The sequence below is a fragment of the Onychomys torridus genome, chromosome 2 (assembly GCF_903995425.1).
Source record: "Onychomys torridus chromosome 2, mOncTor1.1, whole genome shotgun sequence".
In the NCBI taxonomy this organism is placed as follows: domain Eukaryota; kingdom Metazoa; phylum Chordata; class Mammalia; order Rodentia; family Cricetidae; genus Onychomys; species Onychomys torridus.
This window is the reverse complement of record NC_050444.1, coordinates 152,354,616-152,372,207: the sequence shown is the minus strand read 5'-3', so window position 1 is coordinate 152,372,207 and position 17,592 is coordinate 152,354,616. Positions and strand designations below refer to the sequence as shown.

General features: G+C 48.9%; 1 protein-coding gene across 8 annotated transcripts in view; it reads left to right on the top strand.

The window, feature by feature from the left end:
* Pla2g5 (phospholipase A2 group V) overlaps positions 1-16,895 on the top strand; it is a 40,082-nt gene extending 23,187 nt beyond the window's left edge. For 5 of the 8 annotated variants that reach the window (XM_036179124.1, XM_036179123.1, XM_036179128.1 and 2 more), the window contains 4 exons: positions 7,940-7,989; positions 9,770-9,914; positions 15,176-15,282; positions 15,952-16,895. In XM_036179124.1, the coding sequence (XP_036035017.1) occupies positions 7,940-7,989; positions 9,770-9,914; positions 15,176-15,282; positions 15,952-16,073 (424 nt within the window). In that variant the 3' untranslated portion in view covers positions 16,074-16,895. Of the gene's footprint in view, positions 1-4,397; positions 4,420-4,897; positions 4,990-6,793; positions 6,814-7,939; positions 7,990-9,769; positions 9,915-15,175; positions 15,283-15,951 lie in introns of those variants that run through there. The other 3 variants (XM_036179129.1, XM_036179130.1, XM_036179125.1) reach the window with 3 other exon arrangements.
* Positions 16,896-17,592: the final 697 nt, after the last annotated feature.

Here is a 17,592-nt window from a genome sequence, read left to right as displayed (position 1 = left end):
CTCTGCCGACTGACCAGATCACCCTGTAGGTTTCCATACAGGTGTCTCCTCTTCCTCCTGCAGTGGGTACCCCTTATGTATTGCACTATGCATTGACTGAGCAACTACGGTCTGTGGGGCTCAGAGCTCAGCACTTGAACTGTGAGACAGCTCAAGAGATGATCTTTGCTCTTTGAACTCTGAGTCAGATCATTAGAGAACCCCTATGCCCCCAGCAGTGAGACCCCATGAGTCAAGTTGGGCTAAAGACAGTAAGGATTGGTGAGGATTGCCGTAAAGGAGACTGGGGCCAACACAGGATGTCAGATGCTTTAAGAGAGGTTGGAAATTTAGAGTTTTGTTTAAGATTTCAACACTAGTATATTGGCAGCCTACTACATATTCTTTTGTTTGTGTGTGTGCATGCTTGTGTGTTCATGTGTATGTGGAGACCAGAGGACGACCTTGGCTGTTGGTCCCAAGGCTCTATCCAACCTTTTTCTTTTGAGACAGGCTCTTCCACTGATCTGGAGCTACCAAGTGGGATAGGCTGGGAGGCCAGCAAGACCCAGGGACCCCCTGTCTCTGCCTCCCTAGTGCTAGGATTGCAAGGACAAGCCATCAGTCTATTTTTTTTTTTAAAATGTAGGTTCTGGGGATCGAACTCATATCCTCATGACTGCATTGCAAGCAATTCACTGACTGAGCTGTCTCCTTGTCCTAGTTAAGTGTTTTGAAAAAGCACCACATGGGCTAAGCCTAGCTCCTTTTAAGGGAACACACAATACATTTGCTTTCTGGAGCTTGCTGGGTCTAAAAGGAGCAGGCTGGTACCTAGGCCAAAGTAAGGATGCCTGGCCAATCCTGCTCTGAGAATCCAAACTTCCACAATAACTCTGGGCTGAAAGTGAATAAGCAAAGGTCCTGGGCTAGTCACTCGGCATCCCCTGAAGTCTTGAGCTCTTGTGACTAACGGGGGCTCTGCTTTCCATTCCCCATTTGTCTCAGAGGAAAGCACTGGGTACTGGGTGGCAGGTCAGATTCATGGTTCTGAAGCCTTTTTACTAGCTGTATGGCCTCGGCAAGCTTCCTAACACCTGTCCCGCAGTTTCCCTATTCTTACTCATGGGAGCGGAATCACCGTGCATCCCAGGACCCTAAGAGGGTTTCAGAAGACTGCAAATCCTAAATCCTCACCTTCCTTCCTGAGCCACCATCTGCAGGAACCCCTCCAACAGGAAGCACCCAAGAGGACAGTTATACATGGTGAGATCCAGCATGCTGAGACCCATCAGCTCCCTGCAGAAGGAGGAATCCTAGAAGACGTCCTGCAGGAGGAAGGCTCCAAGCAGATTTTTCTGCCAGGGATCCCTGGATGAACTGTCCTGGGGGCCACAAACCATATTCCATAGCCAGGGTTATTGTGGAAGCATGGGTTCTTGGAGCAGGAGTGGGCAGGTGTCCTTGCTTTGGTCTGGTGCTCTTAGATCCAGAAAACTCCAGAGAGTGAATATGTTATGAGATTCTTCACTCATCCCATGGGGGATTTCCTGGGGCCCTTTTAGCGTGAGAAACTGTTCTTGGGACTGATCAGACATGATCACACAGGAATTATGCCCTGGTGTGGCCCACCCATCTCCCCAGGCTTTCTCTGCCATTGCTGAAGACCGCTGTAGCTTCACTATAGTTTCTATGAGAAAACTATGCTCCCAAGCAGCTAAGCTCCCTGCTGGGGTGAGGACATGTAGATTGGAATTGGAGTGTGTGACTTGAAGCTTGGGTTCCCTGGCTGGTACTGTGTCATGTTCTGTCCTTTGGTTGTTAAGCCTGTTTTGCAGAGTCAAAATTTCTACCAAACTCTGCCCCCACACCCACCTAGACACCTGTCACCAACTAAGAGTGCGTCCCTGAATGCTAATGGGTCCACCCAGGGATGGGTGGAGAGACATTCCTGAGAGCAGGTCAGGGTGTGTATGAGTGGTGGGGAGTCCACCTGTGTCTGGGGGGCGGGTAAGGGTGGGCAGCAGGGTCAGGGGATTGGGATCTGGAAAGGGGGCTGACCCAGTGGGGCTTGTGCCAGCAGAGGGAGAGCCTGGAGAAGGAAGTGAAGTACCCTGGGAGACTCAGGCTACCAGGGTTGGGGCACTGCAGAATCCAGGCCAGGAGGGGTAAAGATCAGGTGACACGGAGGCATCTACCTAGAAATGGGACTTGTAGAGGAAAATGAAAGCTAGAGAAGGCATCAGAGGCAAAGGGAGGTGGCACTTTTTTGGTTTTTTTTGAGACACAATTTCAATATCTTGGGCTGGCCTTGAACTTGATATGTAGCTAAGGATGACCCTCTTGGCCTTCAGCTCATGAATGCTGGAGTTACAGGTGTGCACCACCATACCCAGTTTATACGGGTGCTGGGGATTGAACCTAGAGTTTCCTGCAGTCGAGGCAAGCACTCTGCTGCTACTGCTGCTGCTGCTGCTACTACTACTACTACTACTACTACTACTACTACTACTACTACACACACACACACACACACACACACACACACACACAGGTACACAATGTCCTTTTTCTAGAACATTCCTTCATTCATTTATTAACAGTGTCCTGCCTTTACCATTGTTATAAGTGTTTTATATAAGAGTGTGCATCCACATCTCCTTGTCTTCCTAGTCAGTTTTGTCCCATTTAGAATGGCAAGCCCAGCAGGTGTTTGTGGCAGAGGAAGTAATTTGAGGGGCTGGCAAGTTGGCTTAGCAGGTAAAGGCTTGCTGCCAAGCCTGCTTCCATGACTTCTATCTCCAGGCCCACCTAATAGGAGAGAGCCAACTCCTGCAAGCTGTTCTCTGACCTCCGCATGTCCCATGGCCAGCCTCCCCCAAGGAGAAGACTTGGAAAGAAGGAGAAATGGGAGGGCAGAATAGAGAGTTCTGGCCGCAGCACCTATCACTGCCCATCATGGGCCTTGACTGTCTTTCCCTGCCAGAAGGTAGGGGCTCGGTCTCCTTCACCACTGGATCCCCTTCGGTGTCTGGCACACAGCAGACGAGTGTTTTGTGTGGAGTTGAGTTCCCAGGGTTATGTGGAAGATCCTGTGGTTAGGTCCTAGGGAGAGAAGTAGTCATGAGTGTTCCTTGATGCTGCTGTGAGAGATGGGAAGGAGGACGGGTAGAGAGAGGAGGGCTGGGAGATAGCTCAGACAGCAGAGTGCCTGCCGTGCTTGTATAAAGCTCCAGCTTTGGTCCCTAGAGTTAAAATAAAGCCAGGAATGGTGGTGTGCACTGATAATCCCAGGTACCTCTGGAGCTTGATGGCTAGCCAGTTGAGCTGCACAGAGGAGTTCCAGAGCAATTCAGAAACCCTGCTCCAAAAAGTGAAGAGGGCAGTGTGTATGTGTGTGTGTGTGTGTGTGTGTGTGTGTGTGTGTGTGTGAGAGAGAGAGAGAGAGAGAGAGAGAGAGAGAGAGAGAGAGAGAGTTAGATTCACACAAGCACACAATATCCTATTTCTAGAACATTCCACCATCCATTTGCTAACACTGTTCATCCTTTAACATTGTTACAAGTGTTAATACATGCTCTGATTCATTTAAGGCTCATGACAGCTCTCCCAAGCAGGTGGACTAGCCTAGATGATGTTTTCAGTTAGTGAGAATGTCTAGATTTGAACCCAGGATGTAGAATCTGTGACATTACCCATGGAGCCACATGCTTTTCTGTGTGACATTATTCAATAGTTTGTCCAGTAACCTCCTCACTGGGCTCGGGGGGAGTGTCATTGTATTCTTGTTTCACATGAAGAAACAGAGAGGTATAGTTACTTTCCTAGGGTCACACAGCTACTCAGTGGCTCCTAGGGACAAGCTGGGTGTTCAATAGTGAGTGAGCCAGATATCAACAGGTGGTACCAGTTGGGCTAGGGAAGTGGCATCTTACAGTGTCCCCAGAGGGGGACTTTACAGGCTCCAGAGAAAGCTGGGGCTGAAGGAGAGAAGGAGGAAAGGGTTGTGAGTAACCCCGCTCCCATGGCTACTCCTGAGCTGTGGCTGAAGAAGACAGAACAAAATAGAAGCTGTTGCTGTGGGTTGGGAAACCACAAGGAACCAGAGACTGGATCACTCCACAAAGGCCTACTGTAGCAGAGGAAGTGAGACTGGGGAGGGGACCCAGGGCTCCATCTCTGGTGGGAAATAGCCTTGGACCCAGGTCAACTCAAGCCAGACTCCTCTGGGTATCTCTCCTGAAAGCTACCCAGCCCTGAGGTCTGCATCAGGAATCTAGAGGGGAAGCGACAGGGGGTCTTGAAGTGGGGCCTCCCTGAGTTCCCAGGAATCTTGGAGGTGGCCCAGGCAGCGTGTGGGAGGCATCAGGACAGGCTTAAAATCAAGCAGGCCCAGCTGCTGCCTATTCTCTGGAACGGAGGACAGAGAGAAGCCCTCAGGTGAGACTCTCATTCTTGGGGCTGCCCAAAAGGGGTGAGTGGGGGCCTGCCCCTTGGTGGGGGAGCAGAGAGAGGCCGCCCGGGGTGCTGGCATCTCAGAGCTGACTGGACCATTGTATTATTTTCCAGGAAGGATATGGGAATGGGGGTCCTGGGCATATGGGGGTCCCTCATGTGGCCTTGAAGGACCTGTTCCTCACATGACCTTGGCGGCACCCTGGCTGCCACATCCACATTCCTCCTCTGGTCTACCTCATCCTTCCCTACCTTTTCATTATCACAGCACTGCTCCACTCTGAAGTGATCTCACAGTGTCCCTGTGCCCCGCGGTCATCGGGAAAAACAGACAGACCGTAGTCTCAGGGCTGCCTCGGGCTCCAGCGATGGTTAGCTGTCTCCAGGTCCTACTGGCAACTTCTCCTCCGAACTTGACTTTGCAACTCTTTTGTAGGGACTCCTGCTCTACCTCCTTTTGTAGGGACTCCTGCTCTACCTCCACCGCTGCGGTGCAGTCCAGGGAGCTCTGTAGAGTCCTGGGTGAGGCCAGCAGGCCAGAAAAAGGAGGACAATGTAAGAGTCTTGTATTTACAGTGCACAGGAGAAGAGGGCTACAATGCCAAGCTGAGTCACACTGGGTGGGGTTGTCACTGGCTCAAGTGAGTCTGAAGAGAAGAAAGGGAGCAGAGTGGATGGACTAGTGAGATTCGCCTCAGTAGCCCCGGCTTCCCTCGAGGGACAGTTGGGTTGACGTCGATTGGACTAGCCTGAGAGAGTCAATTTAAGTATGTGGGTGCTGGGGGTTGAAGGTTTTGACTTGCTTGACTGGCATGTGAAAAAAGCATGCCCGCAGGAGAGCCAGGTCCTAGCTGTAGGAATGGCTAGCCTACGGGGTGGGAGAGGGGGGGCATTGTTCTGTTTATCAAGATCATTGAGATGTCAAAGCTTTATGAAATAAAATACATGGGCTGGGAATGTAGCTCAGTTGGCAGAATGCTTGCCTAGCGTGTATGAGGCTCTGGGTTCCACCCAGTACCGAATAAACTGGCTGTGAGGGTTGGTGTGTGGAGAAAATGGGATCAGGAATTCAAATCAACCTTGGCTACATAGTTCAAGGTCAGTCTGGCCTCCAGGACACCCTGACAAAAGGAAAAAGAAAAGGGTGGGAGAAGAAAGACAAAAAGGAACCAGGAAAAGAAAAGCAGAGCTAACCACAGGGTAGCTCAGCGAAGTGGAGGAGAGTCAGTAGGAGGGGACTCACCAGTTTGGGTTAAACCTTTGGGCAGCTGTCTTCACCCATGCGAGGGCTCTGTCTCTGTCTCTCTTTCTCGTGTGTGTGTGTGTGTGTGTGTGTGTGTGTGTGTGTGTGTGTGTGCTCACGCCTGCGCTAAATGTGAGCATAGTGGTCAGAGAGGAGCATTGGGGTGACCTGTTCTATTGCCCCCCCCACCCCTTGAGACAGGGTCACTCACTCACTGAATCTGGAGAATCTGGAGTCAGGCTGACAGCCAGCCAATCCCAGTGACCCTCCTGTCTGTGCCCCACAGCATGAGGGTTAGAGGCAGGTGAAAACACACCCAGCTTGCTTTATGAGAGAGCTAGAACCCGAACTCACATCCCTGTGCTTGTACAGCAAGGGCTTTAACTCACGGAGCTGTCTCCCCAACCCCTGCCTGAGCCTTACAGTTCCTGAATCTGTAAAATCAACAGCTGATGTCTGTTCATCCATTTGTCCGACAAATCCCTGTTGAAGGGGAGACGGTGGCTTGCCAGGGTGTACCCATCAAGGCCATGGGTAGTTTGGGGGTGACACAGATGGTGTCTGGCACATGGAAGATGCCCGTTGTGTAGTCTCTGGTGTCTCTGCTTCAGAACAGCTTGAGAAAAGCAGCAGAGGAGACTGCTGTGGAAAGGATCGTCTAGGATGGTTGGATCTGGGTGCTTGGAGCCCTCAGAGCAGAGGCTGTGTGGGGACAGAACTCTCAGGAATGTTCTTGGAACTCAGAGGTGCTCCTGAACAAAGGCCATCTCAGTAGCCAGGAGGGTTATGCTGTGTTTAGAGGCCATGCCTTTGAGGGTGCCAGGGACCTGGACAGAGAGCACCGGCACAGAGACCCAGCCACTTTAGGGCTTGGAGACAGTGTGGCACCCAAGAGGAAATCCTAGCTGACCACAGGCCAGCTGAATAGCTGTTAGGGATTCAGGGATCCTGGGAGGGGAGAAGAGCAGGCAGCTGCCTGCAGAGGAACCTTCTAGAGGCCACTTGGAAACCTTGCGTTTCCTCTGCCTATGGCCAGGACTGCTTGCAAACTTCCAGCCAGGAGTCACGTTTTTGCTAAAGACAGACACAAGGGGGGAGCAATAGAGGATGAACTTCATGGAAGACAAAACCCCAGGGTGAGAGAATTTGCCCTCGGCGGGGGGGGAGGGGCATGGTGTAGTGAGGGTCAAAGACCTGGGTTCACATTCTGATTCCACTCAGATCCTGAGCCTCATCTTCCCGTTGGCACATGGGGAGAGGGACATCTGTAGGACTGTCAGAAGACCTGCAGTGTGCCTTGGGGCCACAAAGCCATAGTGAAGTCCTCAGTGGCCAGGATAGGGGCTGGATTCCATTCCAGAGCACCAGTTCTGGCTAGCCACCATTCTCAATGCAGGAATAGTGGGGAGAAACAGCTACAACCTCACATAACTCAGGGAACTCAGAGATATCAACTCCAGGAACAAGACATAAGTGCCAGCTCCCTCCTCCCTCAGTGCTCCAGCTCCTTCCAACCTCAGTGCTCCAGCTCCCTCCTCCCTCAGGGCTCCAGATCCCTCCATCCTCAGTGCTCCAGATCCCTCCTCCCTTAGTGCTCCAGCTCTCTCCACCCTCAATGCTCCAGCTCCTTCTGCTCATCAGTGCTCCAGTTCCCTCCTCCCTTAGGATTCTAACTCCCTCCTCCCTCAGTGCTCCAGCTCCTTCTGCTCATCAGTGCTCCAGGTCCCTCTGCCCTCAGTGCTCCAGCTCCCTCCACCCTTTATTTACATTTTATTTAGTATATGGTGCATATATGTAAAGGTGTGCACCTGGAGATCAAAGGACAATTTGTGGGAATCAGCTCTCTCCTACCATGTAGGTCCCCGGGATCAAACTCAGGTCATCGGCTTGTCATCAGGTACCTTTCCCCACTGAGCCACCTCACCAGCAGCCCGTCACACTGATTCTTAGCTGTGTCTAGGGCCCATCAATTTCTGCCCTTAACCTTGTGCCCCTAGTATCTTTTACACATCTGCTGGGAGACAAATGTAGGGGGCACTTGTCACTGCCACTTTCTAGTGGAGTCAATAATGACCCTCTGTCTCCAGCGAATTCAGTAGATCAAGGCCTGGAGGCTTTGCCTCATCTTTTCCGGATGGAGCAGTCCATGGATTACCCAACGAGGGAGGGAACACTCAGACCTAGTTAGGAGCTGGGTGGGGTCTGAACAGGCCTTGGCAATGATGACGTCAAAGACGCCATGGGATGTGTTTTGTTTTCCAGAACCCAAGAGATGAAGGGCTTCCTCACACTGGCTTGGATCCTGGCTTGCAGTAAGTGTTGACTCCGTGACCTCTGAATGTTCCCCTATCCCAATCTTTGGAGTGACTGGGTAGTGGAAAGGAAGGTGACCATCAGCCTTTGAGGTTTAGAGACCTGTGCCTGAGTCTCAGCTCCGCCCTTCTGGGGTGGATGAAGAGATCAGCAAAGGCCTTGGTCCCTGGGCCTCTGCTTTTGTGCTGGGTGACATGAGGCTGTGGAGGGATTTGGATACAGTAGGTCAGGGTGTGAAGACTGGGAAGGTGAAGATGTGGAGCTTGTGAATGTGGGAGGCAGATATTTCCCAGAAGTGTAAAAATAGAGTAAGGACAAATGGCAAGAGCTGAGTAGAGTACAAATCCTTAGGAAATATCCCAGCTCCGGGCTGGGGGCTAGCTCAGGAGCAGAGCACTTGTGGTGTAATAGTACCTTAGGTTCAATGAACAACACATAGATAGATAGATAGATAGATAGATAGATAGATAGATAGATAGATAGGTAGATAGATAGATAGATAGATGATTCTGGTATGTAGATGATAGATAGATAGATAGATAGATAGATAGATAGATAGATAGATAGATAGATAGATAGATAGATAGATAGACAGACTCCAGTTGATGATTCTGGAGTCATTCTCTGCTCAGTATTTCTGTATCCCGCCCCATCTGGGAGATTCTGAGAAGTTGCGGGGCAGCCACTAGAGAAGACTGCTTGGACATGGGTTTAAGCCAATAGAAAGTTTATTAGCTGGCTGGCAGCTACACTGGGCGAACCTTTCTCAGGGTGAGCTTTTAAGAACAAAAACTGTATTCTGGGTTGACATACTTCACTTAACAAGAACAGTTAGCCAGAGTGGAACTACAGAAGCCAAGAAGCAGGGTTAGTGCAATTAGAGACTTTCCCAGAACTATGATGGACTTTGATGGATTAGGCCTTTGTTTTTGTTTTGGCTGATGGCACTGTATGCATGCTGAGTTTTATGGCCTGAATGGTACTTCCATCATGGAGTCAGTCATGCTAAGGTCTTGGGGCCTGGTACAATACATCTGGCTTTAGGCTTCACTGCAGCCCCCAGCCCCTCATACAAGCCCCTGGTGGGCAACTCTGCTCTTTGATGTCATGCCAGCTATTTGGAGGTCCTAGGAGGAACTTGAGAACCAAGGCAGGAAAAGTGCCCTGGGCTCCTTGAACTGAAAACCCTAGGCAAGATGCTTCCTTCTAGACTTACTGAGTGATCCTGTCTTGGTTTCCAATTTATAACACAAGGGAGTTGGCTCCAAGCTATGACCTACTCTGCTTCTAAATTCAATTTTTAAAAAATTGTTTTTTAGAAAGCGTCTCTTGTAGCCCAGGCTGGCCTTGAACTTGCTATGTAGCCAAAGATGACAATGAACTTCTGAACCTCCTTCTTCCGCCTTGTGGGTGCTAGGATTACAATCATGCTCCACACCCACTTTACAAAGTACTGGTAATCAAAATGCATGCTAGGTGAGCCCTTTATCAACTGAGCCTCATGCCCCCAGCCCAGGGAGGGGTGGGAGGTTTCAAGATAGGGTGTCTTTGTGTAGCCCTGGCTACCCTGGAACTAGCTCTGTAGACCAGGCTGGCCTCAAACTCACAGAGATCCGCCTGCACCAGCACTGCCAGGCTAACAGATTTTAACCTCTATTCCAGGTTATGTCATCTGCGGCCCTCCTCTCGTTCACTGGGAGAAGCAGAGCGGGTGGAAAGGGAGGCAGGTGGGTTGCTGCAGAGTGCCCAGTGTCACTGGGGCCTTGGGCTGTTTTCCAGGTGTGCCTGCAGTGCCCGGGGGCTTGCTGGAACTGAAGTCCATGATTGCAAAGGTGACTGGGAAGGATCCAATAATGAACTATGGCTTCTATGGTTGCTACTGTGGCTGGGGCGGCAAAGGAACCCCCAAGGATGGTACTGATTGGTGAGCTGACGTCATCACATGCAATGCTCTGGCTCTGCCCTCATCACCTCCCCTGATTCCATGTCTATACTCTAAAAGAGAATTACAACTGAGGCTCGGGACTAGAGAGATGGCTCAGTGGTTAGGAGTGCACACTTCTCTTGCAGGGAAAAGTAATTAATACACTAAGGAAATTAAAATAAACTATGGATATTTTTTTACAATTAATGAGACTGAAAATATATTATCAATTCCAGAATTGGTTACTTAGTTTAGAATATATCCATATCAATCCATTAATTATAGCAAATGCAGCATATAAGTCAGGTGTTAGTAATGGAAGGAACCAGGAGTTTCCCTGTTTGGCCTCAAGTTTTCTGTTAATCAAATAGATAGATAGATAGATAGATAGATAGATAGATAGATAGATAGATAGATAGATAAATAAATAAATAAATAGATCCAGGGCTGGTGAGGTGGCCCAGCAGTTAGGAGGACTGGTTGCTTTTTCAAGGGACCTGGGTTCAATGCCCAGCACCTACATGACATCACACAACTGTCTGCAACTCCAGTTCCAAGGCATATCACACCCTCTTCTGGCCTCCTTGAGCCTCAGACACATGTGTGGTGTACAAACATACATGTAGGCAAAGCATTGTCACATATGCTACATATAAAATAATAAAATAAAAAATACTCAAATAATGCCAGGCGGTCATGGTGCATGCCTTTAATCCCAGCACTCGGGAGGCAGAAGCAGGTGGATCTTTGTGAGTTCAAGGCCAGCCTGGTCTACAGAGTGAGATCCAGGAAAGGCGCAAAGCTACACAGAGAAACCCTGTCTCAAACAACAACAACAACAACAACAACAACAACAACAACAACAACAACAAAATACTCTAATAAAGCCACCACATACAACACACTAGAAGTTAAGTTTTTGTTCACTCATATTATGTAACTCATATTGATTAACAAATCTGAAGCACATTCTCTTTATGGTTTAGCCATCCTCTGCTTAGGTCATCTCCACCATCTAAAGAGGGAGAAAGAGAAGGGGAAGATATGTAGTAGGTTTTCATGGTAGGTATGGAAGCCATGTACAACTCTTTTTGGCTAGAACTTGGCCATGCAGTCATCATACCCACCTGCAAGGCAAGTGTAACAGTTACCGATTGCCTCACTAGGGGTGGTGCTTCAAGGTCATAGCTGGAACAGCTACCCACTTTAGGCATACATAGTGCTGGAGAGTTCTACATCTGGATCAACAGGCAGAGAGTGACTCTGGGCCTGGCTTGAGCATTTGAAACCTCAAAGCCCCTATGACACACTTTGTCCAATAAGGCCATACTTACTCCAACAAGAATACACCTTCTAAACTGGGAAATGTAGACTAACAATTATTCCTTACTGTCATAGTTAGGGTTTTATTGATGTGAAGAGACACTGTGACCACAGCAACTCCAATAAAGGAAAACATTTCCTTGGGGCTGACTTACAGTTCAGAGGTTTAGTCCATTATCATCAGGAGGGGAGCATGGAAGCAGGCAGGCAGATGTAGCCAGATGTTTCTCTGCGTGGCCCCGAGGTCCAGAAAAATCTCTCCCACCCACGGTCCCACAGCCACTTATAAAATAATTACTCAGAGGCTTATATTAATTACAAACTGTATGGCCTATTGCTCAAGCTTATTGCTAGCTAGCTCTTAGAACTTAACTCAGCCCATTTCTATTCATCTATGTCTTGCCATGTGACTTTGTGGCTTACAAGTACTTTCACATCTTGCTTCTCCTGGCGGTGGCTCGTAGCATCTCCCCCACTCTCCTTTCTTCTTCTCTCTTCAGGTTGAATGTACCACCTAACCTTATCTGCCTTGCCATTGGCCAAACAGCTTTATTTATCAACCAATCAGAGCAACGTATATTTACAATTTATAGAAAGACATCCCACAGCAGTAGAGCATGAGACTCTTAATCTCAGGGTCATGGGTTCATGCCCCATGTTGGGTGCCAGATAATGGGCCAAATATTGCTAGCAGTCCATGGAGTCTTCTTAAAGGGCAAAGGAATTTATTAGAGAAGGAAAACTCACCATACAGAACAGAGGAATTATTGCAGGTCCTGGAAGGATGAGGCATAGTCCCACGCTGTTCTTTCACCTGGTCTTTCTCCAGCATCCAAAACCATGGGGGAGCCAAGAAGGAGGCACATGCATGCATCCTAGGTCTTAAGGGTCCTGAGCAACCATGCCCCAATGACATGTACTTCAAGGTCATAGGCAAGTGTAACAGTTACCTGTTACCTCACTAGGGGTGGTGCTTCAAGGTCATAGCTGGAACAGCTACCCACTTTAGGCATACATAGTGCTGGAGAGTTCTACATCTGGATCAACAGGCAGAGAGTGACTCTGGGCCTAGCTTGAGCATTTGAAACCTCAAATCCCCTATGACACACTTTGTCCAATAAGGCCATACTTACTCCAACAAGAATATACCTTCTAATAGTGCCACTACCTATGAGCCCCCATAGGGGGCCATTTTCATTCAAACTACCACATTCTACTCCCTGGCTCTGATAGACTTGTAGCCATATAATAATGCAGAAATGCATTCAGTCCTACTTAATAAGTCTTCATGGTCTATCACAGTCTCAACATTGTTTAAAAGCCCAAAGTTCAAAGTCTCTTCTGAGACTCGTGCAGTCTCTTAATTGTAATCCCCTGTAAAATCAACATGAGGAAGCAGATCACATACTCCCATCATATCATGGCACAGGATATACATTACCATTCCAAAGGAGAGGAAGGGGGCATAGTGAGGAAATACTGGACCAAAGCAACACTGAAAACCAGCTGAGCAAACTCCAAACTCTGCCTCTCCAAGTCTGATGTTGAAATGCTCTTCAGATCTCCAACTCCTTTCAACTTTGTTGACTGTAACATTTTTTTTTTTTTTGGAGCTGAGGATTGAACCCAGGGCCTTGTGCTTGCTAGGCAAGCGCTCGACCACTGAGCTAAATCCCCAAACCCCCCAAACTTCTTTCCTTTGGGCTGGCTCCACTCCCTGTTAGCAGCTCTCCTTAACAGGTGTCCCACAGCTCTGGCATCTCCAACAACTTGGGGTCTCCAAGGCAATCCTAGCTTCGCCTTCACATCTTCATGCAATGGCCCCTCTAGGCCTCCATGCAGGGACACATGCCTGGCCTCAGCGGCTTTCCTTAGTCATGGAGGGAGATTGCATAGCCCGTTTCTTGTATCCTTAACTAAAGATCCTAAAGACAGAGCCACAAGGCTGAAGTTGCCAAGTTCTGCTGCTCGCTGGGGCTGGAACATGCCCCCCTGTTCAAATACATTTTCATCAGTTTTCTGTTATTGATGGTCTCTTTCACTGCTTAAGCTTGACTGTCCTGTAACTGGATCTGTAGACCAGGCTGGACTTGAACTCTGAAATCCACCTACTTCTTCCTTTCCAGTGCTGGGATTAAAGTTATGTGCCACCACACCCAGGCCTAAACATTTTTTAAAATTCCTTCTCACAAGTTGAAAGCTTAGCAGGGTGGGGTCTCACCCTGAGGTCACCACTCCCTTCATTCCATTTGGCATCAGGGTTTTCTTCCATCTTTTTATCTCCTTGAACACAGGACTTAGCTCCATTACACTTCTCATGCTCCTTTTCTCCTTAAACTGTACATTAAAAAAAATTTTTTTTCCTTACTCAGCTTGCTCCTTTTCATTCTAGATCTGCATAAGACTGGCCACTAATAACCAAGCCACACAGTCAATACTAGGTTGTTTTGTAAAGGCCTCTGCCAAAGCTGTTAATCCATAGCTACTCAATTTAGCTTCAGGTAGATTTTTTTTTTTTTTTGACAAGGGCAGAAATCGGCCACATTCTTTGCCAAAGTATCACAAGAACAGTCTCTAGGCCACATACTAATATTCCTCTCTTCTGAAGCCTCTTAAGCCAGGCTCCCATAGTTCAAATCACCCTCACTACCACTGTCTTCCATTCTCCTACTAGGATGGCCCATTAAGGCCCACTTAAAGTGTTCAGTCACTTTTCTAGTCCAAAGTCCCAAAGTATTCCACATTCCTCCAGACAAAAGCATGGTTCAGCCTATGACAGCAAACCACAGTCCCTGGTACCAACTTCTGTCACAATTAGGGTTTTATTGCTGTGAAGAGACACTATGACCATGGCAACTCTTCTAAAGGAATATATTTTATTTGGGCTTACAGTTCAGAGATTTGGTCCATTGTTGTCATGGCAGGAAGCATGGCAGTATGCAGGCAGAGTCCGTGCTGGAGAGGTAGCTGAGAGTTCTACATCTGGATCAGTAGGGAGCATTTGAATCCTCAAAGCCCACCCCCAGTGACATACTTCCTCCAACAAGGTCATGCCTACTCCAACAAGAACACACCTCCTAATAGTGCTAGTCCCAGTGAGCCTATGGGGGGGGGGGGCTTTTCATTCAAACTATCACACCTACACTCCATCCAGCTATTAGGAGGCCAAAACAGGTCACTGAACTTCTGACCAGTGACAGTTCTAGTGGCTGACAGGTGCTAACTGACCAGACACCATCCCTGCCAGCTCGCACCCACTGCCACAGCTTCTGCCAGAGGGACGTGATTGTAGTTTCCCACCTGCTCGGGACGTTAGCCCAAATAACATGCAGAGAGAATCTTCAAAGAATGGCCATTGATTTGGAACAGTGGCGCACTACAGTGAGAAAATCCATGCTCCGGTAGAAACCATGGGCCTGTTCAAGGAGGGTGAGGTAGGGGGAGGTTTTCATTGGCAGAAGAGACAGCACTTTTACAGAAGCTGCTCAGATACCAAGCTCACTGGTTGTGGAGACCAGAGGCAAGACTTGGCATCTGCTCATTGGCAGAGGTGCTGTTACTAGGCAAGCCTTCTATGTAGAGCATCTTGGCTAAACTGCCAGTCTTAGAAAGTCAAACTTTGTCCCAGGCATCTGTCCTCTCGAGCAAGCTGCATAAAGCTTGGAGTGCATGCAGGACAAAGAGAAAACATCTCGAAGGGGGTGGTGGTGGTGGGGATTGAAAGTCCTTCAGAGAGAACTTAGCTTAAACAGCCAAGCACAGTATCATCATGTCCCCCCTACACATACACACACACACACACACACACACACACACACACACACACACACACACACCTCTGGCTCTAATTCTGTTTACATTTGACTTGAAATCTCTCCCAGGTACGGAGGTCAGGAGGGTGCCTCTCCACTCAGCACCCCCATCTCTCATTTTGACAGGTGCTGTCGGATGCATGACCGCTGTTATGGGGAACTGGAGGAGAACGGCTGTAGCATCTGGACCCAATCCTATGACTACAGAGTCATACAGGGGTTGGTCACCTGCGGTAAGGGTGATTTCCCATTCAGGCGGGGAGTTACGCTGCCTAAGACATGGGCCAGCCTATATCTTCTGAGGCAGTGTGAGGGTGAGGGGCATGGCAGCCTTTTTAGGTTTCCAGGGAAGGGTGGGCCCAGTTTAGACCCACTATTCACTAGGTACTGTGGGCTAGCAAATTTCCTCTCCCTGGATAGGTTAGGTTTCATCTCCCTTATTTCATATGTGTAACAAAAGCTCAAAGCTTTGCCAGTGTGCAGCAGGACTTATGTCCAGGCCCCTGAGTTCAAAGCCAGGCCCCAGATGCATCTCTATTGAACGCCTCCCACAGAAACTGTCTCCACCCTTAAACTAGGCTCTCCACCCAAAGGGGATGTGTCTGTTCCACCAGATGGGGGACTTCCTGAATGAAAACATCATCCTGATCAAGATCTTGGCCTCTAGCTCAGCAGCCAGCCTCCTCCATCAGATTACACATCTCCCTAGCTCAGGAACTGAAGCTCTCCCATCAGATTAAGTATCACCCTGGCACAGAGTCCTCCTCCACACACTGTGAGATACCTCAGAGCAGGACACAGATGGGGGTCTGTGCAGACTAGAAGCCACTTTCTGATGTGACTTTGAACAAGTCGGTGTTGGTGGAGCACAATTTTCCCATGCTCATTCTGCCCTTTTGTAGAATACACGTCCTACTGTCCAGGGAAGCTTTGTGACTGTGACCGGAAACTGGTCTACTGCCTGAAGAGAAACCTCTGGAGCTACAATTCTCTTTACCAGTATTACCCCAACTTCCTCTGCTAATGCCCTGGGTGGGCTCTGCTCCGGGGGTGCCCCTCACAGCCGAGACCCCCCCACCCCATCCCCGATGTATCCCTGATGCATGCCCCCAAGGTCTTGGATCTGTCTTCCTCTGTATTCCACTGGGCTGGACAGATCCCCAGGACTACACTTCGTTCTCTGGAGTCCCAGAGAGGGAATTCTGATCCAGGCTTGGCAAACTCCCAGGATGGCTGAGCCTGCACTTGTGAAGTTGGATCTGGGCCCGGAAGCTCCCCCAGCTCCAGGCCAGTGCCATGTTAACTTTTCTTTCAATTTCTGGACCTGAACTCTCATTACCACCCTCCAGAGACCCTTTACTCGAGTAGAAGCCAAATTAACTCTATAAATCTGCTTTGTAGACATTAAATAAAAACCCATTCTCAAGGCTACTAAACACCATCCAGCATTTCCTCTGATGGGGCTGGGGTAGGGTTGCCTGAACCTTTCTAGCCCCTGAGGCACCTGCATCCCTCAGGGATGGAGGTGGAAACAGGCCTTCTGAGATGCCTTCTGAGTTTTGTCTGAGTTCATTTTCTTAAACCTTGGCATCCTTCAAGCCAGACCTGGGGCTCATGCTTCTTCTAGAGGGAGATGAGACACAGTCCTGTGCCACCTTGGGCTCCTGGCTAGAGGGCAGCATCCGGCTCCCAGCCCTGGCTTCTGTAGCTGTGTGGTCTTGAACCTCTGGGTAGTCTGAATCTCTCTGATTTTCCTCAAGATATAAAATGAGACTCCCCCTAGGAGCATACTGGTGCACACCCCTAATCCCATCACCCGGTAGGTGGAGGAGGCTGGAGAGTCAAGAGTTCAAGGCCAGCCTCTGCTCCATAGTGAGTTGAGGTTAGCCTAGACTACATGAGACTGTGTCTCAAAGAGAGCCAATTAACTAATTAAAATGAGACTCCTAGTGCTCACCTGGTGCAGATCCAGGGATGCAGAGGTTCTGAGATGTCACTGAGTGGGAAGAAATGGTTTAAATAAGATTCAAGGGGGCTGGAAGTACAGTTAGTAGCAGAGTGACTAGCTAGTTTTCACCAAGGGCATCGAAAATCCCAACTCATCTATCACCTTGTAAAAGATGGCGCTTTCTCATACCAATATGAGAAGAGGGTTCTTCCCAAGGAAGGGCCCAGGCTTCTTCACTCACATCTCCAAAATGCACAGGACACATGAGGTCTCTATTTAGAGAACTCCAGTGTTCGAACATTTTCTAAATAAAGTTAATTATATGAGATCACGCTAGTGACTATATTTAAACAATACCAGAGTAGGCCTCACACGCTGATTTCACACATGAAAATTGGGGAAGGGGAGGCTAGGGAGAGATGGCACAGTTGGTAAAGAGCCTGCTTTGAGCAAGCATGAAGACCTGGATTGGATCCCCAGGACTCATTAAAAAAAAAAAAAAAAAAAAAGCTGGACATGGTGGAGGTGAGACAGGCAGATTTCTGGCTCAATAGCCAGCCATGAGACTGACAACTGAATCTCTCTCTCTCTCTCT